Source organism: Rattus norvegicus, chromosome 6 (genome assembly GCF_021556685.1).
Source record: "Rattus norvegicus strain SHRSP/BbbUtx chromosome 6, alternate assembly SHRSP_T2T, whole genome shotgun sequence".
NCBI classification, from domain to species: domain Eukaryota; kingdom Metazoa; phylum Chordata; class Mammalia; order Rodentia; family Muridae; genus Rattus; species Rattus norvegicus.
In genome coordinates, this window is record NC_141539.1 from 39,237,460 (window position 1) to 39,256,288 (window position 18,829).

Here is an 18,829-nt window from a genome sequence, read left to right on the forward strand (position 1 = left end):
GCACTGTGACCAAGCACTGTTCTAAGGATCTTCAGTCTTTTCATTCTTGGTTAAATACTGATAGTAACTATGCTACCCAGTCACTATGAGACTAGATGGCTGATGCCAACAAGGTAGCATTTGATCCAAAAACACTATCAACTAAAGTTAAGTTCTTCCAAAGTATACTTGAAATGGATAAAATGGTTTACAAAGTGGGTTCTAGGATGGCTAGGGTTACATAGAGAAATGCTGTGTCAAAAACAAAAGGAGAGGAGGAGGAGGAGGAAGAGGAAGAAGAGGAAGAGGAGGAGGAGTCATCTACTTGAAAAGTGTCATTTTCTCTTCTCTGAGACTCTTACATACTCAATATTCTGTACTAGGGAAATATTTTCTTCACAGAAAGCCTTTTAATGTGTTTTAGGACAATAACATTGAGCAAAATTGTGGTGGAGTAGCCATAGGCTACTGTTCAAACTCAGCTGGCAATACTTTTCCAGCTTCCCATGTGCAGTCTCTTCTACCCAGATTTTCAGTTTGGGTATGTTTTACATTAGCCATTGATGATCAATAAAGATAGTAAGTGGTGGTTTGGCAACATTTTATATCACAAGAGTGAAACTCTTGAGTTTCTGTCCTGGGATCTTCATCTATGAAGGAGTCTGGGGTTAAAGATGAAGCAGAAAGAATCTCGGATGTCGAGCAGTGCCTTACTTTGCCTAACAGGCCTGGTGTGCACAGTGGCAGCAGTGAGACTCTGCCAATCCAAAATTATGACAAATAAGGCAGTTACCTGGTCCTGTAATTTAGGGTAATTTGCTTAGCAAACATAGGTAAATATGTCAAGGTAAACCAGTAGTCCATGGTTACCCATCAAGCTCTATTCTGAATGTACACATCTGCCTCTTGTGTCTAGAAGAAGAGGATATGAATAGTGCTTAGAAACAATTTCTGTTTTGTTGATTTTTTTTCCATATGTTACTGTATTTTATTTAGTTCCATACTTACATGACTGAAATTTAGTCATTGTAGTAAAGTTCTTTCAGGTGCAAGTTAGATTCCTGATTTTTTTTTAACATAATCCATATTATCCCTTCTTACCCTTGGCCCCTCACACAGATCCCCTTCTTCCCCAAACCATGTACTATTTTCAGGGCTTTTGTTCATTCATGTGTTGTTTGTTTGCTTGGTTGCTTGTTTAATAGAAAGGGAACATGTTCTGCACATGTGTCCTATTATTTCAGCGTTAATTTGATCCAAAACAGTGGGAGCAGAACCTAACTTATAGGTAGAAAGAGAGAGCTATTTCTAAGAATTGGCCAATCTCCTAGGGGAACTTGGCCCCCTTGTTGAAGTCGAAGTGTAGGAATCTGGAGAATGATTCCTTGCTAAATAAAAGGTTAGGTGAGGCATTGGTCCATGGGTCACAGACTTATGGCCTCCTCACTTTCCTGAGCTCCCTGTATCTGTCAACAGCAGCATGACCCTGAGCCCGTGGACAGACATGTTTGTGTTTAGAGCACCCTGGACAGAAGGGCAGCAACTACTCCCACTCCAGGCCATGCTCACTGGCTGTCCAGGAGGAATAGGAGCATGGGATCACACACTGTTTATTTGTGGTTCTTTTAAGTGATGTCCAGAGACCTACATTTCATGCTTGTTTGAAAGTGTATACCTAACAGGGGAAGCTGTTAAACAGCGGTTGGCCTTCACTTCAGTTATTTACTTATTTAGTTACGTGTCAGCATGCGGTTTATTGAGTCATAAGTCTTCTTAGTATGTAAAAATGGCCAGGATTTGCGGGTATCTGGAGGAAATGTGTTTCTTATACGTATAAGTATTTCAAAACTATTATATTTGCCTGCCAATATTTAAATCAAAGCAAAAGGAACTTGGTTCTTTTTTTGTAAATGCTTTCTTTGACTGTTAGTGTGATGTCTTAAGCAGGAAGAGATAAATGAAGATAAATAATTCATTTCAGGGTGTGAAAAAAATCTACAAGTTATCCTAAAATAAACTGAGTCAAATTCCTTGAAAGTGCTGAAAACTATTTCAAGATAAGCAGATTCAATCACGTGGGAGCTAAGAGGTCCTTTGTAAACTATGTATTTTCTTACAAATCTCTGACTTCACACAGAAAGGACTTGTATATGAGGAGGGAAAAAATTATATCCAAAACACAAAACACTTTTTATGCTATTTCTTATTGTGAGCACTGAGAACATGAACAATATTATTTAAGAAAAATAAATTTCTAGAGTAAGAAGAATGGACAAAGAGATAGATGATGAAAGACTTTCAAAGTCATGCCACCTTGTAAGCTGGCCTATGTGAGCCGTAATCCTGAAGATATCCTCCCCGGCAACTCATTATAACCTATGCAGAGGAAAGAACATGGCACCAATCTTCATGGCATAAGCCACAAGGCAAATGCAGTGAGAGAAGAAGCATTTCTTTTTGACTTCTGAAAGTTTTTCTATGCAGTACAATAAGAACAGGGCAGGATGATTTTCCTCCACAGATAAAGCAAATATGTCCTCTCAGGCCTCCTTCATGACCCCCCCCCCCAACCTTGGTGAACCATCACAGGGAGAAAATTGGTGATTTTAGAAAGGCAGACTGATGGGGAAACCCTAGAGAAAGCTGTGTGACACTCTGGACAAACAACACACAGCTGCCTCCTCCTGGCTCCTTGGGAAATGTCCCTTCAGCAGTGATGAGAAAACACTTTGAAGAATCAAAGGGATAGATTCCCCAGCTGCCTTAACCACTCATTTTTATAACTACCACCAGCAATGAGTTTTAAGAGATAAAAGTTTGTTTGGAAATTCCATTCTCATGCGGACTGTGGTTAAAAGCAAATGGCTCCCCCTTCTCTCATTTTGGCTAGAGATTTATACACCTTCCAAGGCAGCCCAAGTCTTATTTCTACAACTGGACTACTAAGTATCTTGAGGTTACCTCTGACAATAACAAGCTCCATTTCTGGATTGTGGCACTAAGCTCAGACAGTTCAAGAAAATCAGATCAGTTTCGATACCTGAAAAAGTTGGGTCAGAGACCTTGGGAAGGTTTACACTAAATCAACTTGAACATTAACATTACTCAGCTCTTAAAGTTATGCAGGTTCTGAACATCCCCTGGGTTATGAGTGGTTTCAGGCACTAGTGTCTTCTGATATTCAGACACAAGTTTAATATAAAACATCTAATGATGGCAACGCAGGGGAAACAATAGTGTATTCCTGGTGTTAATGCTTTTTAAAAATAAAGTCTTACTTCTTGCAGACATTGCAATGTGCATACACACACACACACACACACACACACACACACACACACACACATGCTAATATGCACACCCTCCATTATGCACATACATATAAATACTCATTTTGCTTGCACACTGATAAACGTCAAGAAGACAAGTAGTTAACAACCATTTCTGCTCTTCATTACCACCACTCTTAGCTTTCATAAACTCACCTGGCATTTATAAGAATAATAGTTAGCACTATGCACAGATTTACAACGAGATGCAAAGGATGATTCTTAGCGTCATCTTCAGTTCAAATTTCAGATGTTGAGTAAATGGAGACCCGAGTGTGGTGGAGAATATAGTTTGTTGATTCCAGTTTCAGCTGGACTAATCTAACCCCTTTCTACACCTAGTTAGAGGAACTCCACAAGCTGTTCAATGGTGCCCCCTTCCTGTCAGTGATGAATTTGACACAGAATAAAAACTGCTCTTTTACAATTTAAAACTAAGAATTGTTAGCCCACATAGAACCTTTGCCAGACAGGTAAAATCAGTCAAGATTCAGGATGTCAAAGAACATAATTCAAAACCATCTTTATCCTGTAACTAGAGGGAAGCAGGAATCCCAGGATTTGGGAACTCAAAATCTCAAAAGACTGACTGAAAGTATGCCCATGGTGTAATGTAGTCTAACAGTACATCAAATGTTATCATAGACATAATCTTTTCACAGTACTGTGACACAAGCTAAGGATTGGAATCTCGATAAATTGCAGGCTTTTAATTATGTGTTCAAACATTGGCAAGGCATAAAATCAATTGCTGGACAACTAAAATGGAATGTAATATTCTCACGGGGTTACAGAGGTATGTTAGATTAAGGATCCCTTTATTCAGAGTGGCACTGTAAAAGATTTCTGTGGACAAAACATCAACTGAGATTGTATGCAAGACAGAAGGGTACCAACTTCAGTCTGAAGGCTGACAGCAGGCACTTTTGTGCAGTAGAGTACTGACTAGTATATACTCAGTTAAATATCATTATTATCTGTTTTCTTCATTCAAACTTCTAACGATACTTACAGAACACCGTTCTACATGGAGCCCCAGAAAAGTAAAAGGCTTTGAAGGAAACTTCTTTCTCCGTATAGTTATAGTGTTTGACAATTAAAACCTATTGCAAAAACAAAGCAGAGGGCATTAATATCCTGAGTCTTGTGAAACAATAGTGCAAAACAGTGCGCCATGCTACTAGATAGCATAAGATAATAAGGAAATAATATACACTTGAACATGTTTTGTTGGGCAAAAGGAAGATGAGAAGAATTAAAATAAACAAAAATGAAGAATTTCTTTAATATTATATAATTTTTAGTTTGGATTTCCGGATTCCCAAGCCTCTACAAATGGGAAGATAAAATTTACAAAGATGATGAGGAGAATCTCAGAATAAATGGAAAAGAAGAAAATCCAACTTTATTTAAAATGAATAAAATAATACTGATATAAACATGCAACTTTACCATTGTATTTATTATATTTTTAAATTAAAATAGAATTATATCATTTTGACCTCTTTTTCCTCTCTCAAACTCCTTTCATGTCCTACTCTAACTCCCTCTCAAGCTGATGGCCTCTATTTCTTTGATTATTCTTCTTCTACCTGAATGTCCATATGTGTGTGTGTGTGTGTGTGTGTGTGTTTGCATGTATGTGTGTGTATGTATGTGTGCATGTATGTATGTAGGTAGGTAGGTATGTAGGTATGTGTGTATGTGTGTGTGTTTGGTCTATGTATGTGTATGTATATGTATCTGTGTATGTATGTGTGTGTGTAACTCCAACCTGCTGAGTCTGTTTCTTGGTTGTGTTTATATTATTTCAAAGCTAGCTATTTTGTGCTACATATACAGACTTCTCCCGGGAAAAGGCTAATTCTCTCTCTCTTCAATCATTAGCTGTCTTTAGTTCCTTTTCTCCAGCAGGGACTCCATGTGATTGTCCTTCTTCTGCATGAGCATGTCTAACAATTGTTTTTATTTAGGCAGTCATTCTAGGATAGACTGTCTCTAATGGGAGACCTCTGGTTCTCAGGATCTTACTGTCTTTCCACCTCCTCTTCCCAGTGTTCCAAGTGCCAGGACTTGTAATTAACACAAACACATACAGAGCACAGTACTATGGACATTTAACTTTGGTCTGGAAAAAATAGAACAGAAAATAATCCTTTTACTCCTCAAAAATAAATAAAGAATATATAAATAGAGAAAATATGAGATTAGAGCCTACCAATACTGAAACACATTTATGTATTATAGAAGTGAGTGAATGGTTTACTAGATTGGCACACTGGCATAACTGGAAGCCAAGATTCTCTCTGTGGAAGCAAAAAGATGGAAATACAGAAAAAGCCACAGATGATTCAGAATCATGATTCATGGTTAGTTTAGTTAATGATGTGACAAGAAGCCAGAAAAGAGCAAGGTGCACCTGAGTTCACATTAAAGCCACTTTAGTTAAAGCATAAAATGTGTGTGTGTGTGTATGTATGTATGTATGTATGTATGTATGTATGTATGTATGTAAATTCTGTTTTATAAAAATCCCCTGAGTTTCTAAGAGGACATTGGTAATATCAAGCCAAAGCCTGAAGAAAAGGACTATATCACTGTATACACTCCAGGTTACATCAGACCCAGACAGTGAGAATCCACCTATGAAAGGCACCAGGCCCTACAGAAAACAGAGGAAAAGAAGAGGGTGGTACTGGTTTCTGCAAGTCCTATTTACATACAAAATACGTTAAAGATTTACTCTCATTGTTTTGCATTATGTGTTTTTATGTGTGGGTGTGTACGTGAGTATGGGCACATGAGTGCAAGTGCCCAAGGAAGCCAGAGGCATGGATCCTCTGGAGCTGGAATTAAAGATGGCTGAGGGACATGGGCTCTGAGAACTGAACTTCGATCCTCTGAAGAGCAGCAAGTGCTTTTAATCAAGATTCGCCTCTACAGCTTCCCTCAATAATATTGTAGAGCCCTGGAAGACTTTCCAGAGGCCAGACCATGAGCCAGATGAATGCCCTCGACTGAGAATTGAAAGACATGGAAAATGGCACAGCTGAGAATGTCCCTCCATGTAGTAAGAGTCCTAATTTTAATGGCTGGTAGATGCTTCACTTCTCACAGTACTTGGCAATTTGCAGAGTGCTTTCAGGCACACTTCCTCCGTAGCAATAATACTGTCAATGTCAACAAATACAGGTTTTTATGATGTACACACCCTGCAGCGACCACCCTGTTAAGTGTTCTGCGATATCCCACTTAATCATTTGCTTCATGAAGTATTTCCTACTATCCTCATTAATACTACGTTCAGGTAGGGGAACTAACCCGCCTGATGTCACAGAGATTAAGTGCCTATTTTGGGCTCTAACACAAGATTAACATTAAAATTCAAACTTTCAGTCACTGACTGTATCCTCCTTTGTGACCACAGGAGAATCATTATTCAATACCACAACTGAGGCCTGGAAGAGATAAAGGTTTTTATATAACTTTATATAGCTTCATCCAGAGTCCTTACCTCTAACGTTGGCATCTTACGTACCTGGGTACTTTCAGAATGACATGAAATAATAGATATTAAGTATGGTAAATCGTGAAACTTGAAGCTATATAAGGATCAGCCATTATGACCTTTAAAAAATCCCTTAGCACATCATGAAAGCAATGAGCAGTTTAGAACTGGAGAGCAGCTGTACCACCTTGGCACTAAATTCGTCAACTTCTTAAGATGCTAAACACCCACTTAGCATTTGCCTTGCCATACCCCTTCTAGGTATTTACCTAAGAGAAATAAAAATACATGTTCACATAAAAATGGGTGGAAACATTTATTGCAGCTTTATTTATTATTGCCCCCAAACTAGAAACACCCCAAATGTTCTTGTCTGGTGAAGGGATAAACAAACAGGAAGATCCACTTACAGTGGAATAGTAGTCACAAGTAAAACAAAAGGAGTTAATGATGTGCATGACAGCATGGACGCATCGAAAAATGCATCGTCTACATGAAAGGAGGCATATTCCGATAGACATACAAGGAATGGTTCTATTTATGTGATATTTTAATAAGGATAGAGTATTGGCTCATAAAACAGAAATGGGTCTGGAAGCAGAGGAAGTATAGTGACTGCAGAGAAGCCTAGGGAGTTTTTCCATGTGATATAAACGTTGCTATCCCCAAAACTCTGGTGGTTACAGGTCTGAAGGCACTGATTAAAATTATAGAAATTACTCAGAAAATGGTGTTTGGATTTAATATCAAACTCCAATAAACCTTATTTTTCAAACAGAAGAGGTTTTCTAATTCTCTGCCCAAGATGATGGGCATGCTTCCATACCTAAGGCCCACTCAAAATTGCTGTTGAGAAGTCAATAATAACTGAGAGATAGGAGCTTCAAAGTTTCTCTTAAAAACACAGATCCTTGCAACTTGAATGGTTACTGCTCTCCATGGGATTTTTGCCCTATCACCTTCTTGCAATTCTCATTTGGTTTTCTTAGATTAAATACACCTTGGTATGCCCTCTCTGTTATGTCGCTCACCTGGAGTGAGTTGAGATAGCTACTTGATTTTTTTTTTTTTACTTCCAAGGCCCACTTCTGTCTCTTATCATATTGGAAGGTCCCTTTCTCTCTCCAGTTCTTCATATTTTAAACTGATATGAACGCATCAAAAACTCTTTTCCTCTTGGTCCTTTGTCTATTCCTGGAATGTGACTTACCATAGCTCATATTTCTGGCTGATAAGGAAGATAAGCTATGGTAAAACTTAGTAGGGGTTACCCATAGCAGTGATTCTTCTTATTCCTGGTTGGAAAGTAAACATTATTTCCTAGATACCTAGTCATAAAGAGATGCACGATAGAGGAGAAGGGGCTTGGAAAACTGGGATGCTTCTAAAAAAAAGTTAAAAAAAATAACATTTGAGATATCAACAGACATACTTTCCTCTTATCTATGAGGGTAGATATTTTATGTGGAGGTGGACATATTGGAACCTTTCCTGCATCTAAGAGGAGTCACATGGCAGAGGGTCCTACAGAGGCAACTTCAGCATTTGTGTGGACACAAAACAGACTCCATTTTGTAAGTTGCTAAGACTTCCTATAATGGTATAACCTGGGTCTTTTTAAACTATATAACAATATTATAGAAAAATGTAATGCAGTTTACAGTCCAACCCCATGAAACTAACTGGACAAGGGAATTAGTAAATTACTTCCATAATTCCAGAGTTCAATACACTATGTTACACATGCTAGAAAGGTTCTCAAAATCTGTCTAATAAATTGAGATTACAAACCAATAATTTAAAAATATCTTCTTAGAAATACTTAATGGGAAAAAGAAGAGGAGGAGGAAGAGGAGGAGGAAGAGGAGGAGGACTAAATAATCATTTTATATATACATATGCACATACAAATGCATGTATATATATATATATACATATATATGTATATATATATATATATGTGTGTGTATATATATATATATACCAGTTGTATCTGCCTCTAGCGTAGATTGACCAGTAATCATCAGAGAGCTTCCTCTGGCAGCTAATGAGAATAGGTGCAGAAATCCACACCCAGTCACTATGCAGAGAGAGAATAAACTGGAGGTCTCAATAGGGTCCCTCCCCTCAGAGCTCAGGGAAAACCATGGAAGACAGGGAGGAAATTGTAGAAGGTAGAGGAGTTGCAGGATACGAGGAGAACACTGTCCACTGAATCAACTACACACGGCTCATAAGAGTTCACAAAGACTGAATTGGCAAGCACGGGTGTACATGGATCTGTACCAGGTTCTATGCATATATGTTATGTCTGTTAGCTTAGTGTGTTTTGGTAAAACTCCTAGTAGTAGGATTGAGAATGTGTCTCTGACTCTTTTGCCTGCTCTTAAGACTCCTATCCTCCTATTAGATTGCCTGCTCAGACTCTAAATAAGGGCTTTTGCCTTGTCTTATTGTATCATCCTTTGTCAGATTTGATTGTTGTCTCTTAGAGATCCACTGTTTTCTGAGAGGAAGCAGGTGAGGAGTAGATCTGAGGAAGAGGAGGTGGGGGTGAGCTGGGAGGGGTGGGAGGAGGGGAAACTGTGGTTGGGATGTATTGTACAAGAAAAGAATATATGGCCAATAATAAAAAAGAACACTCAATGAGGCTCATAATTGTTACTTTGAACTAACTTAGTCATACCTTCATTTTTAAATTATGGAAACCGCAGTTCCACAGTAGTCAAATACTTGACAGTATGGCCATCACATGGGTAGTTAGTGCTAGGCAATAACTCTAGTCGTCATCTGCTAATTATTCTATAGCACAGAACCCTAAAAATAACAGAGTGCAGTGATTTTAAATCACAAGTCTCTTTGCTTTTGTTCTTCCATTGTGTTAAACAGTAGAAAACTATCTAAAAAGACCATTGTTCAAAAATCATATGTCTTCTTCACTCTCATGGCTTTCCAAGAAGATGAGATATTTTCAAACTTAGTTTTTGCCTATTTGATCAAAAGACCATCTGTAACGCACATGGATTGACTGAAACCCAAGTCGTTTTGAATGAATTCTGAAAACAATACGCAGCATATTATTTCAAAATCTAAAATAAACATTATATTTTATGTTATAAGTTTTGGATCTCAGTCATCCATGTAAACAAAAGAGGGGTAAAATAGAAAAAAAACCACAATATTTGAAGTCACAAACTGGGGGTTTAAAATCCAAATCGTGTATTTGTGGTCATTGAGTATTCTCATTCATATATCCCATAAACCAGGTATCATAGTTAATGTGTGTAACCCCAAGGCTAGAGAATTGGAGGCAAGAGGATAAACAATTAAGACAGGTTATCTTTGACTATATAATGAGCTTGAGACCAATTCAGGCTACATGGAACCCTGCCTAAAATGAATAAAGTAAAACCGGCAAAGTAGGTAGGAACGTTTTACCCCATCCATGCACCAGGACAACACAGTCGTCTGCTAGTTACTGCAGTCACTGCTCTTCTGGCCTTTTCTCACCTGTCATGGACTCTGAGTCTGTGCTTTCCATCCAGATGTCACCTGCAGCCCGCATCCAGCTCCTTCTCTCCTGCCTCTGTAGAACGTCATCAGCCAGGAGAAGAAACCAGGTGGGACAGACTTTGGTAGGACCATGGAGGTCTGATGGAGGTGAGGAGAGATGGGAGGAAATGTCAGAGTGTTGGGAGAAAGTATGTTGATGGCACAGTAGGTGGGAAAGCCGGTCTGGTTAATGTCTGAGGTGTCCCAACATTCCTGACACTGCTAGACTTACTCCTGGGCCACAGGAATGAACCTTTTGTTAAGATCACTAGTCACTCAGCAAATCTTTTTTTTTTCCCCTGAAGTTTTGCAAAGTGCATTTCCTGGCTCCAGGACTTTGCCAGTGAAGTCTATACAGACAGCTACTTTTATACTCTTTTGAAGCTACGTATTTGGTTTCAGGCAAGGCTTACATAGCAAAAATTAGGATTAGAAAAAAAAAAGAGTAGTTCTAAACCGAGGCTCTAAAGAGCAAGAACTCGACCATGAGACGTGCTTTAGACTTCCTCAGAAACACTGGTGATGTCAGAGATACAAATAGCACCATGCATCACTCAGTTGCAAGTCTCCTAACCACAGAAGCCAGACATACACTAATGGGCACATGACTGCCTGTTTTTAATGGATCCGCTACCAATTCTGTATCAGCATCTTTTGTGTTTTTTGGCAATCTCAGAAAGGAGATTGCTAATCTTAGCACCCTAATTGGAGAGACTATCTGCCTTCTTTCTGGATTTACAGTTCCCAAGGTCTAAGGGGCACCCAGCTTAAGTCCTGGCAACTCATTGCATGGCTTTGTTACTATCTGGAAACCACTTATTACACTCCGATTTAAAAATTATGGGAGAGTCACTGCTGGTGTAAAATCATCCTCTAAGTTTCACTGGAGACCTTGACCTTTTCTGTTCCCTTTCTTGCATGCACAGAAATCCAGTACGCCTCAACCTGACATGGTCCATCAGTCACAAAAATGTGACACCCAAAGCAGCAGCTGGGGGGTGGGGATGGCATGGAAGTGCAACAGCAACAGCGGCTTCCTTACCCTGCCTGTGCTTTGAGCTGAACACAAATCTGCAGCTCCATTTTCCTTTCTTGGCCTTGGGCCCCTTCTTTCCGGCACTCTGTTTCAAAAAACATCACAAGCTTTGCAGGTGGTTTCTGTTGCACCACAGCTCGTATTCCTGACAGATCCTACGTCTGCACATTAATACTCCTCAATACCTCCAGCCTGAAGCTTTCCCAGACACGCTGGCCTAAGGGCCTCAGAAGCAACACATTATAGGGGCTTGCTACACAGAAATTCCTTCTGGGTCTGAAGGTTGGAAGGTCATAATGTTTTAAACAAGAGAAGCTTCATGGCCACTTGCCTATGAACTTTAAGGCATTTGACTATGTGCACAGAAAACCAGTCTCCTACAAAGATGCTGGGCAGCTCTGAGTTACCATAATCATGACTTCTCATCATTGCCACAGCTGCAATCACACAATGCTTAGGAACTTCATAAAACAACAACAGTAGTAATGGATAACACTTGTTGTCTCCTTCTCATCTAGGTGACATTATGTAGCTTAAATAATATATTTCTTTTCAAAAGACACCATATACAATGGCAGGTGATTATACACTTTATAGTTAGAAAAATACTTAAAACTGTAATTTGGCAAATGCTATATTCACAGTTAGTTTAAGGACAGGGCAGAAGGCTAAACCAAGATGGTGAGTTCCTGAGTTCAGGCTAGCTAACTCCATTTACTCATTCAGAGATTGGAAACAATGAAGAGGACAGTGCTAACTGGCAAAAGGCTCAGAAATTGATTTCTGCATTGCAGCCTGGCTTTTGAGGAGACCTTGGAAGAGTTTGCCAGGCTGGGGAACTATTTTCTCATTTTACTAGTTTGTATTGAAATAAAATCAGGTTCCTGAGTTTGAAATGTGTAAAAAAAAAAAAAAAGTTCACAAGCTTTAATAAGAAATAGAGAATGGTGGAGCAAGTGGGAGATTCATCTCCCAAGAAGTCTGGAAATGAGAGAAGAGAGCTATCCCTAAGGGTCCCAAGTAGATGATTGGAGCGACTCTCAATAAATCAGACCTTTGGAGATAGTAGCCAATAAAAAGAAACATTGCAGAAGCAACCCCTGGGATATCCATTTCCTTCCTTTTTTCTTAAACAACATGACTTTGTACTAACTCCATAGACACATCTATAGTGACTCCAAGTTGCTATTTCTTTAAACCTAGAATTTTATTTTGGGTTCTCACCAGGAGAAATTTCGAGGTTGTAAAAGATGTCAGGATAGAGGAAGAGTGGAACATTCAAGAAATACTGTGCATTAACACAGGGTTCAACCTATCCATTGGGGACCCACATCCAGCTAGGGAAGAATTAGCAGGAGCAGCGGGGAGCCCTGTTGATTGTCTGTTGGAGAAAATTGACAGAGGGTCCAGGCCAGAGGGTTTCTTGAGAAGAGAGAGTTGGAGTGCTGCCGAGGTCCACAGTGCATTACTAAACCATGACTAAGAGATAGGCTGACAGGTCTGACCTCAGAATCACACTGAAGCTGACCACAGCTCCTGGCCTCCATTGTCTGTCATGGGAAGGCCCCTTCCATTTTAGTGGGATTAGGCTAGAAGAATATCTATGGGTCCTGTCCACAAGACAGCTCTGGGAACATTCTCAAAACACACATCTTCAATCCCTTCCACTTGATTATCTAGTTTTTCTTCAATCTACTTGCTATTTGGGTAAATGGCTGAGAGTAGAAAATCAGGAAGAGGCTTGATTCTGGGGAATATAACATTATGAATTACACAGTCATGAACTTGCCTTCTTTGGAATGAATCTGGAAGTGTTCAAGTGTAGAAATGACCAAGCTAGTACAAACTAATTATCAGCTAAATCCAAGACGTCAACGTATTTATTTTCATTTTTAACACAGAGATCAGTCATCATACTAGTATCCATGTTAACTGGGTGTCTTATTGGACAGGTAATAAGAAACTTCTCTATACATAAAGAATGTGTGAACTATGAAAGGAGGATGGAGCAAATTAAAATACTCTTTCTTCCTGTTCTAAGAGAAATCGCAATCTGATTGAAAACAGCAAAATGAAACTTACCATCACATGTTGTTTACATGATGCATTTGGACCAAAAACGCAAAGCAATGTGGGCAGCATGCAAGGGGGAAGAATGCACTTGAGCTTTCTCTGACTACAAATGAAATCCTTCATCTGGTCCCTGGCTTGCACAATGATCGTAGTCCCCTTCTCTGGTCAGGATAGAGGAAGAGTGGAACATTCAAGAAGTACGGTGCATTAACATGGGGTTCAACCTATCCATTAGGGACCCACATCAAGCTTCTAGGAAACACCATTTATTAAATAGTATATAAGTAAATGGATGTGCTTTACTTCTCACTTTGGAAGCTGGAAGTCTGAGATCCAGGCAAAGAAGATTCAGATTCCAAGGTGAATGTGTCTCTGCTCTGGCCATCTTTCTATTACAGTCTTAAATACAAAAAGTGTGAAACAGACCTCTAGAGCCATTCTTAAGGGTATTAATCCCCATATGCTAAACAATTCCCAAAGGCTCTACCTCCCTATACCACTATATTGGAGGTTAGTATTTCAGACTATGATCTATGGAGGGACACAACCATTGTGACTATGGCAGGAAGAGATGACCTAAAGGAACTGATGAAGAAAGAAGACTGTAACTATCTCATCCATCTTAGATAACCAGATCCCATTATAAAAGTCACATAGGTAAGTTAAATAGTCAAGGCTTCCCCAGAGGACCCCTGCTTTACACTAGAATCCATGTGGGATATGGACATAATAGAAGGTTGAATGAGAAATAAATTGATTGTCAAAAACAGAAAAAAAATTTTTCCAGTCTCCATCTGAATACTAGTAGAGGGGGAAAGCATCAGCTATCATAGAGCTAGCACAGGCCCTTCACAGGTTGGCCATCTAAATTTATGCCACCTGTGAGGTCTGAGAAATCTCAAGTGGACAATTTAATTTAAAGCGGTCCCAGGTCAGTGGTGCCCCAGGAAACTGATAGAAGCAAACACAAATCACTTCTTGGGGAATACTAATTCAACACAGGCCTCCAAGAGTTCTCCCAGATAATGTTCCAAGGAAAAGGAGGGGGAAAAAAAAATATATATATATATACAAAAACAAAGTACCTGGAATGGAATCCAGGAGAAACAGTTTCCTAAATATATCAGATGTCATCGTTACTAAACCTGTAGTAACAATGACATCTGATATATACATACTCTGTTTGAAGAAACAAAGGAAAAGCATGAAAATGTGAGCAAAATATAAACACCCTTTTAATATGTAAGAATTATTTATTTGTCACATTTTATTTATTTATTCATTTTTATTGAAAAAATTTCATTGCACATATTCTGATCATGTTTCCCTGCCCCCAACTCCTCTTAGATCTTCTCCTAACTGCCCTCCACATTCTCCCCTTTCTCCTCTCCACTTTATCTTTTACTCTATTTAAAAGGGAATGAAACAAACTAAGAGATAAGGAACACTCCCAGAATAAACACAAACTACAGAAACTGAAATGAAAGTGTATCTGCAAAAGACCAATGGAGGAATGTCCAAATAAAGCAAAATGAGACAAAGTGTTCACAATAATACAATTTTGTTTTGTGTTGACCAACTACTCCTGGGCATCAGGCTTACCCTGAAGAATGGTTAATATACCTAGTAAGACTCAAGTGGAGAAAACGATTTTTCCAGCTGATACCAACTACAGATAACTTCTTGGCTAGAGGTGGGAGTTTGTGTCCACTTCCCCTCTCAGCCTTGGGACCCTGCCTGGTCTGAACCATGTAGGTCCTATGCATGCTGCTAATCTCTGTGAATGTATACGTGTGTCAGTCTTGCTGTATCTAGAAGACAAGGTTTCCTTGTTGCCATCCATCACCTCTGGTTCTTAGAATCTTTCTTCATTTTCTTTTATATAGTTCCTTGTGTCCTGGGGGGAAGGATTTGCTGATGACATCCCATTTAGGACTAAAGGTTTCAAAGTCTCTCACTCTGAACATTGTTCAGCTATGGGTCTCTGTTTTAGTTCCCATATACTGAAAGAAGAATCTTTTTTGATGATGGCTGAATGTGGCACTGATCTATGGGTATATCAGATGTCATTAGCTATGCTCCCTTAGGAAAACATTAGTATTTGGTTTCCCCCTTGACCCATTTCTTATCTAGTCTCAGGTTCTTCATCATTCTAGAAGTGTTGGGCATGAGTTCTATCTGATGGAGTAGGAATTAAGTACAGAGAGTAGCTCATTACTACCACAAAATCTTGCCACTACTGCACAAGCATATCTCACAGGCAGGTTACAACTCCCTGTTGTGATCCTGAGATCACAACAGATCTCAGGATCTGGAGGTGAGTTGATGATTGCTTTTCTCCTCTGGTAGGATGCAGAGTAACTTCCAGCACCGGGAAAACAAGTCAATAGGGATGAAGCCTCTATTTAAGGGCAAGTTCAACATCTTTGGTTTTAATGGGATATGTATGTCTTGTCTTCAGCAATGTGGCCTTACCAGCAGTCTGTGCAGAGCAGTCAATATCCTTTGTGATAGCTTGTTATGTTTCAAGGTTTCCCAAGGACCTCTTTGGCCAATGACTTGATAGACTGTAATGCATTCCTGGCCCTGGAGGTTTCACTGGATGCATAGGATGTCTTGTTGTGATACTGTCTCCCCCATTATTTGTTGGCCATTGAGGTTCCTTTTACCTACGTATACATTTTAAAGAAACTTCTATAATAGTAGCTTTCCATATGGCTCCCCAAATAGCCTTTAGTGTTAGTTGTCTGTCCCCATATTCTTTTCTTTGCCTCTTTCCTCCATTCCTTCCCCTATTTATTCCTCCCATTCTTGTCCCCTCCCTGTCTCTCACAAGAATATTTTTATTTTTTTTATTTTTTTTTTTTCGGAGCTGGGGACCGAACCCAGGGCCTTGCGCTTCCTAGGTAAGCGCTCTACCACTGAGCTAAATCCCCAGCCCAAGAATATTTTTAAAAGGAAAAAAGTTACTCAGGTAAACTGGTCACTTTTGGCTATGTGGCAACTTCGAAGCAATGAAAAAAAATCCAAAGAAGGTGGAGAAGGAGAATGAAGAGAAGGGAGAGGATAACAGGAAGAGGAGGATATAAAATATTAGAAACAAAAGGCTAGTTAGCTAAAAAAGTGTTAAGGATAAGTTCAATATAAGTTTGAAATAGATAAGATAAAGTGACCTAGAAATACAAATTTTAAAGGTGTCAAAATGCAGCACTCAGGAAATACCATTACCAAAAAAATAAATGTGAAAAAGAAACCGAAGTCAAGAGCAGAAAGCTACACCAGAATAGCTGAAGGTTGTCTAATCACTGCTCCGGAAGTTGCTAGTAGAGTGCGAATGAGCCAGTATTTAATAATACTATGTCTGAGTAATTTCTAGGACCACCGAAGGACACCAATTCTTAGAACCAAGAATTCTAATCCTTTTAACAACTGTTTAAGAACATATATAGACACGGTGACTATAGAGGATAATTGGTTCTTCACACAGGTAAGGGGAAAGGACATGTCAGACGAGTACCAACTGCCACATGCCTCATCCTAAGTTGTGCAGGTGAAGGCCCAAATTGGTGAAGCCCTGGAAAATAACCCTAAATAAAGCCATCATTTAAGAGTAGGTTATAAAAATTTGCTTTTACATAATGAGAAACTGAATTTGCCTCCAACAGATTCACACACAAAAAAGTTAAGAAAACAGTAAAATGAGATACAAAACAGAAAGGTGGGGTTGGCTACGTGGCTCAGTGAGTAAGCTGCTCTCTATGGCAGTCCTGATGACCTGAGTTCAACCTCCAGAACCCAGGTAGAGGTGGGAGGAGAGAACTGACTGCACACTTTTCCTCGTATGAGCCATGTGGCATACATGTTCATGCATGTACACACTAATAGTAGCCATAACGTTTGTAAAAAGAATAAGTCAAGAAAATTAGAGTGAGTTAATCTAAATAGAAATGACTATTCTGAAGCAATCATATTTCATATATGGAGAAATAAAACCAAGATTTTGACACTGGTAAGAGTTGAGTGTAAAGACACGGTAAGACAAATGAAACATTTTAAGGCATCGCTTCTCCTACCTTACAACTGGAGTAGCTGCAGAACTCCCGGTTTTAAGAAATGCATATTCTCAGCACCCTTTGTTACTCCAAACCAGTGGGTCAGAATCTCACTTACAGGTCTCCAAATGACCTAAATGATCAATAGAGTTTGAGAGTTTAATACATAAAATTGTAGCAGCCTGGGAGGATGGCTTAGCTGGCAAATCCTTGCTGTGTATGCATGAAGACCTGAATTTGATCCTCAAAAGCAACATAACATGATGGCATACATAATATCTCAGGTCTGGGGAGGGAGGTATATAAAAGAATCGTGAAGTTCCATGGGTCAATTAAGCTAGTCAGTCAGCAAATTACAAGTTTCATGAAAGAGCTTGTCTCGTAAAAATAAGGGAGTCAATCAAGGAGGAGATGCAATGTTAACCTCTGGTGCTTAACACACATATGTTTACACACAGTGTGTGTGTGTGTGTGTGTGTGTGTGTGTGTGTGTGTGTGTGTTGCTATTAAATTTACATTAACATGAAAGCTAGAGATCGAGGTCAAGTGTCTTCAATGTCTTTCCCCCACATACTTTTTAAAGAATTCTTCCCCAGAATATGGGGCTCACTGACTTAGTTAGATTAATTGGTCATAAGCTCCTGGATTCTCCTTCCCTTCTCACAGGACAGGTATTAAAGATTGACACTCTGATTGGCTTTTACATATGTGCGAAGGGACACAAATGCTGGTCTCAGTGATTGTGTGCAAGCTGAACGAAAAGCATTGCAAGTTCATTTAACCCAGTGATGCTTTTAATGTATTTATTTTTATCTTTCGTGTATAAGTGTTTTGCCAGCACATATATTTTACAAGCACGTCTGGAACCATGGAGGACAAAAGAATATTAGAACCCTTGGAACTGGAGTAATAAGCTATTATAAGTCATTGCTGGGAATCAAACCCGGGTCCTGTACAATAACAGCAAGTGTTCTTAACTATTGAGCCATCTCTCCAGCTCCAGAACCAGCATTTTAAATTGTTTTCAATATTCATTAGGTTATTTTACATGCAATTTAATGCAATATATAATCTAGGATGTTTATTATTATACATTTTAATTCTCCAATTATATTCTTATTTTAATGTGTATATTTATAGTATAGTATCAACAATTATTTTATTATTTTACGTACCTGGTACCTGCAAAGGTCAGAAGCTACAGATGGGTGTGAGCTGCTGTGTAGGTGCTGGGAATTTAACCTGTTTCTTCTAGGGTCCAAGCATTCTTCAAAAGTAGATATTAGGGGTTTAGTGAGAG

General features: G+C 39.1%; 1 protein-coding gene across 1 annotated transcript in view; it reads right to left on the reverse strand.

The window, feature by feature from the left end:
* Window positions 1–3,621, reverse strand: part of LOC134479278 (U1 small nuclear ribonucleoprotein 70 kDa-like) — a 78,132-nt gene extending 74,511 nt beyond the window's left edge. Inside the window, exon 1 of the mRNA XM_087554928.1 lies at window positions 3,465–3,621. Within this exon, the coding sequence (XP_087411054.1) occupies window positions 3,465–3,471 (7 nt within the window). The 5' untranslated portion in view covers window positions 3,472–3,621. The remainder of the gene's footprint in view (window positions 1–3,464) is intronic.
* Between the last annotated feature and the right edge of the window lie 15,208 nt (window positions 3,622–18,829).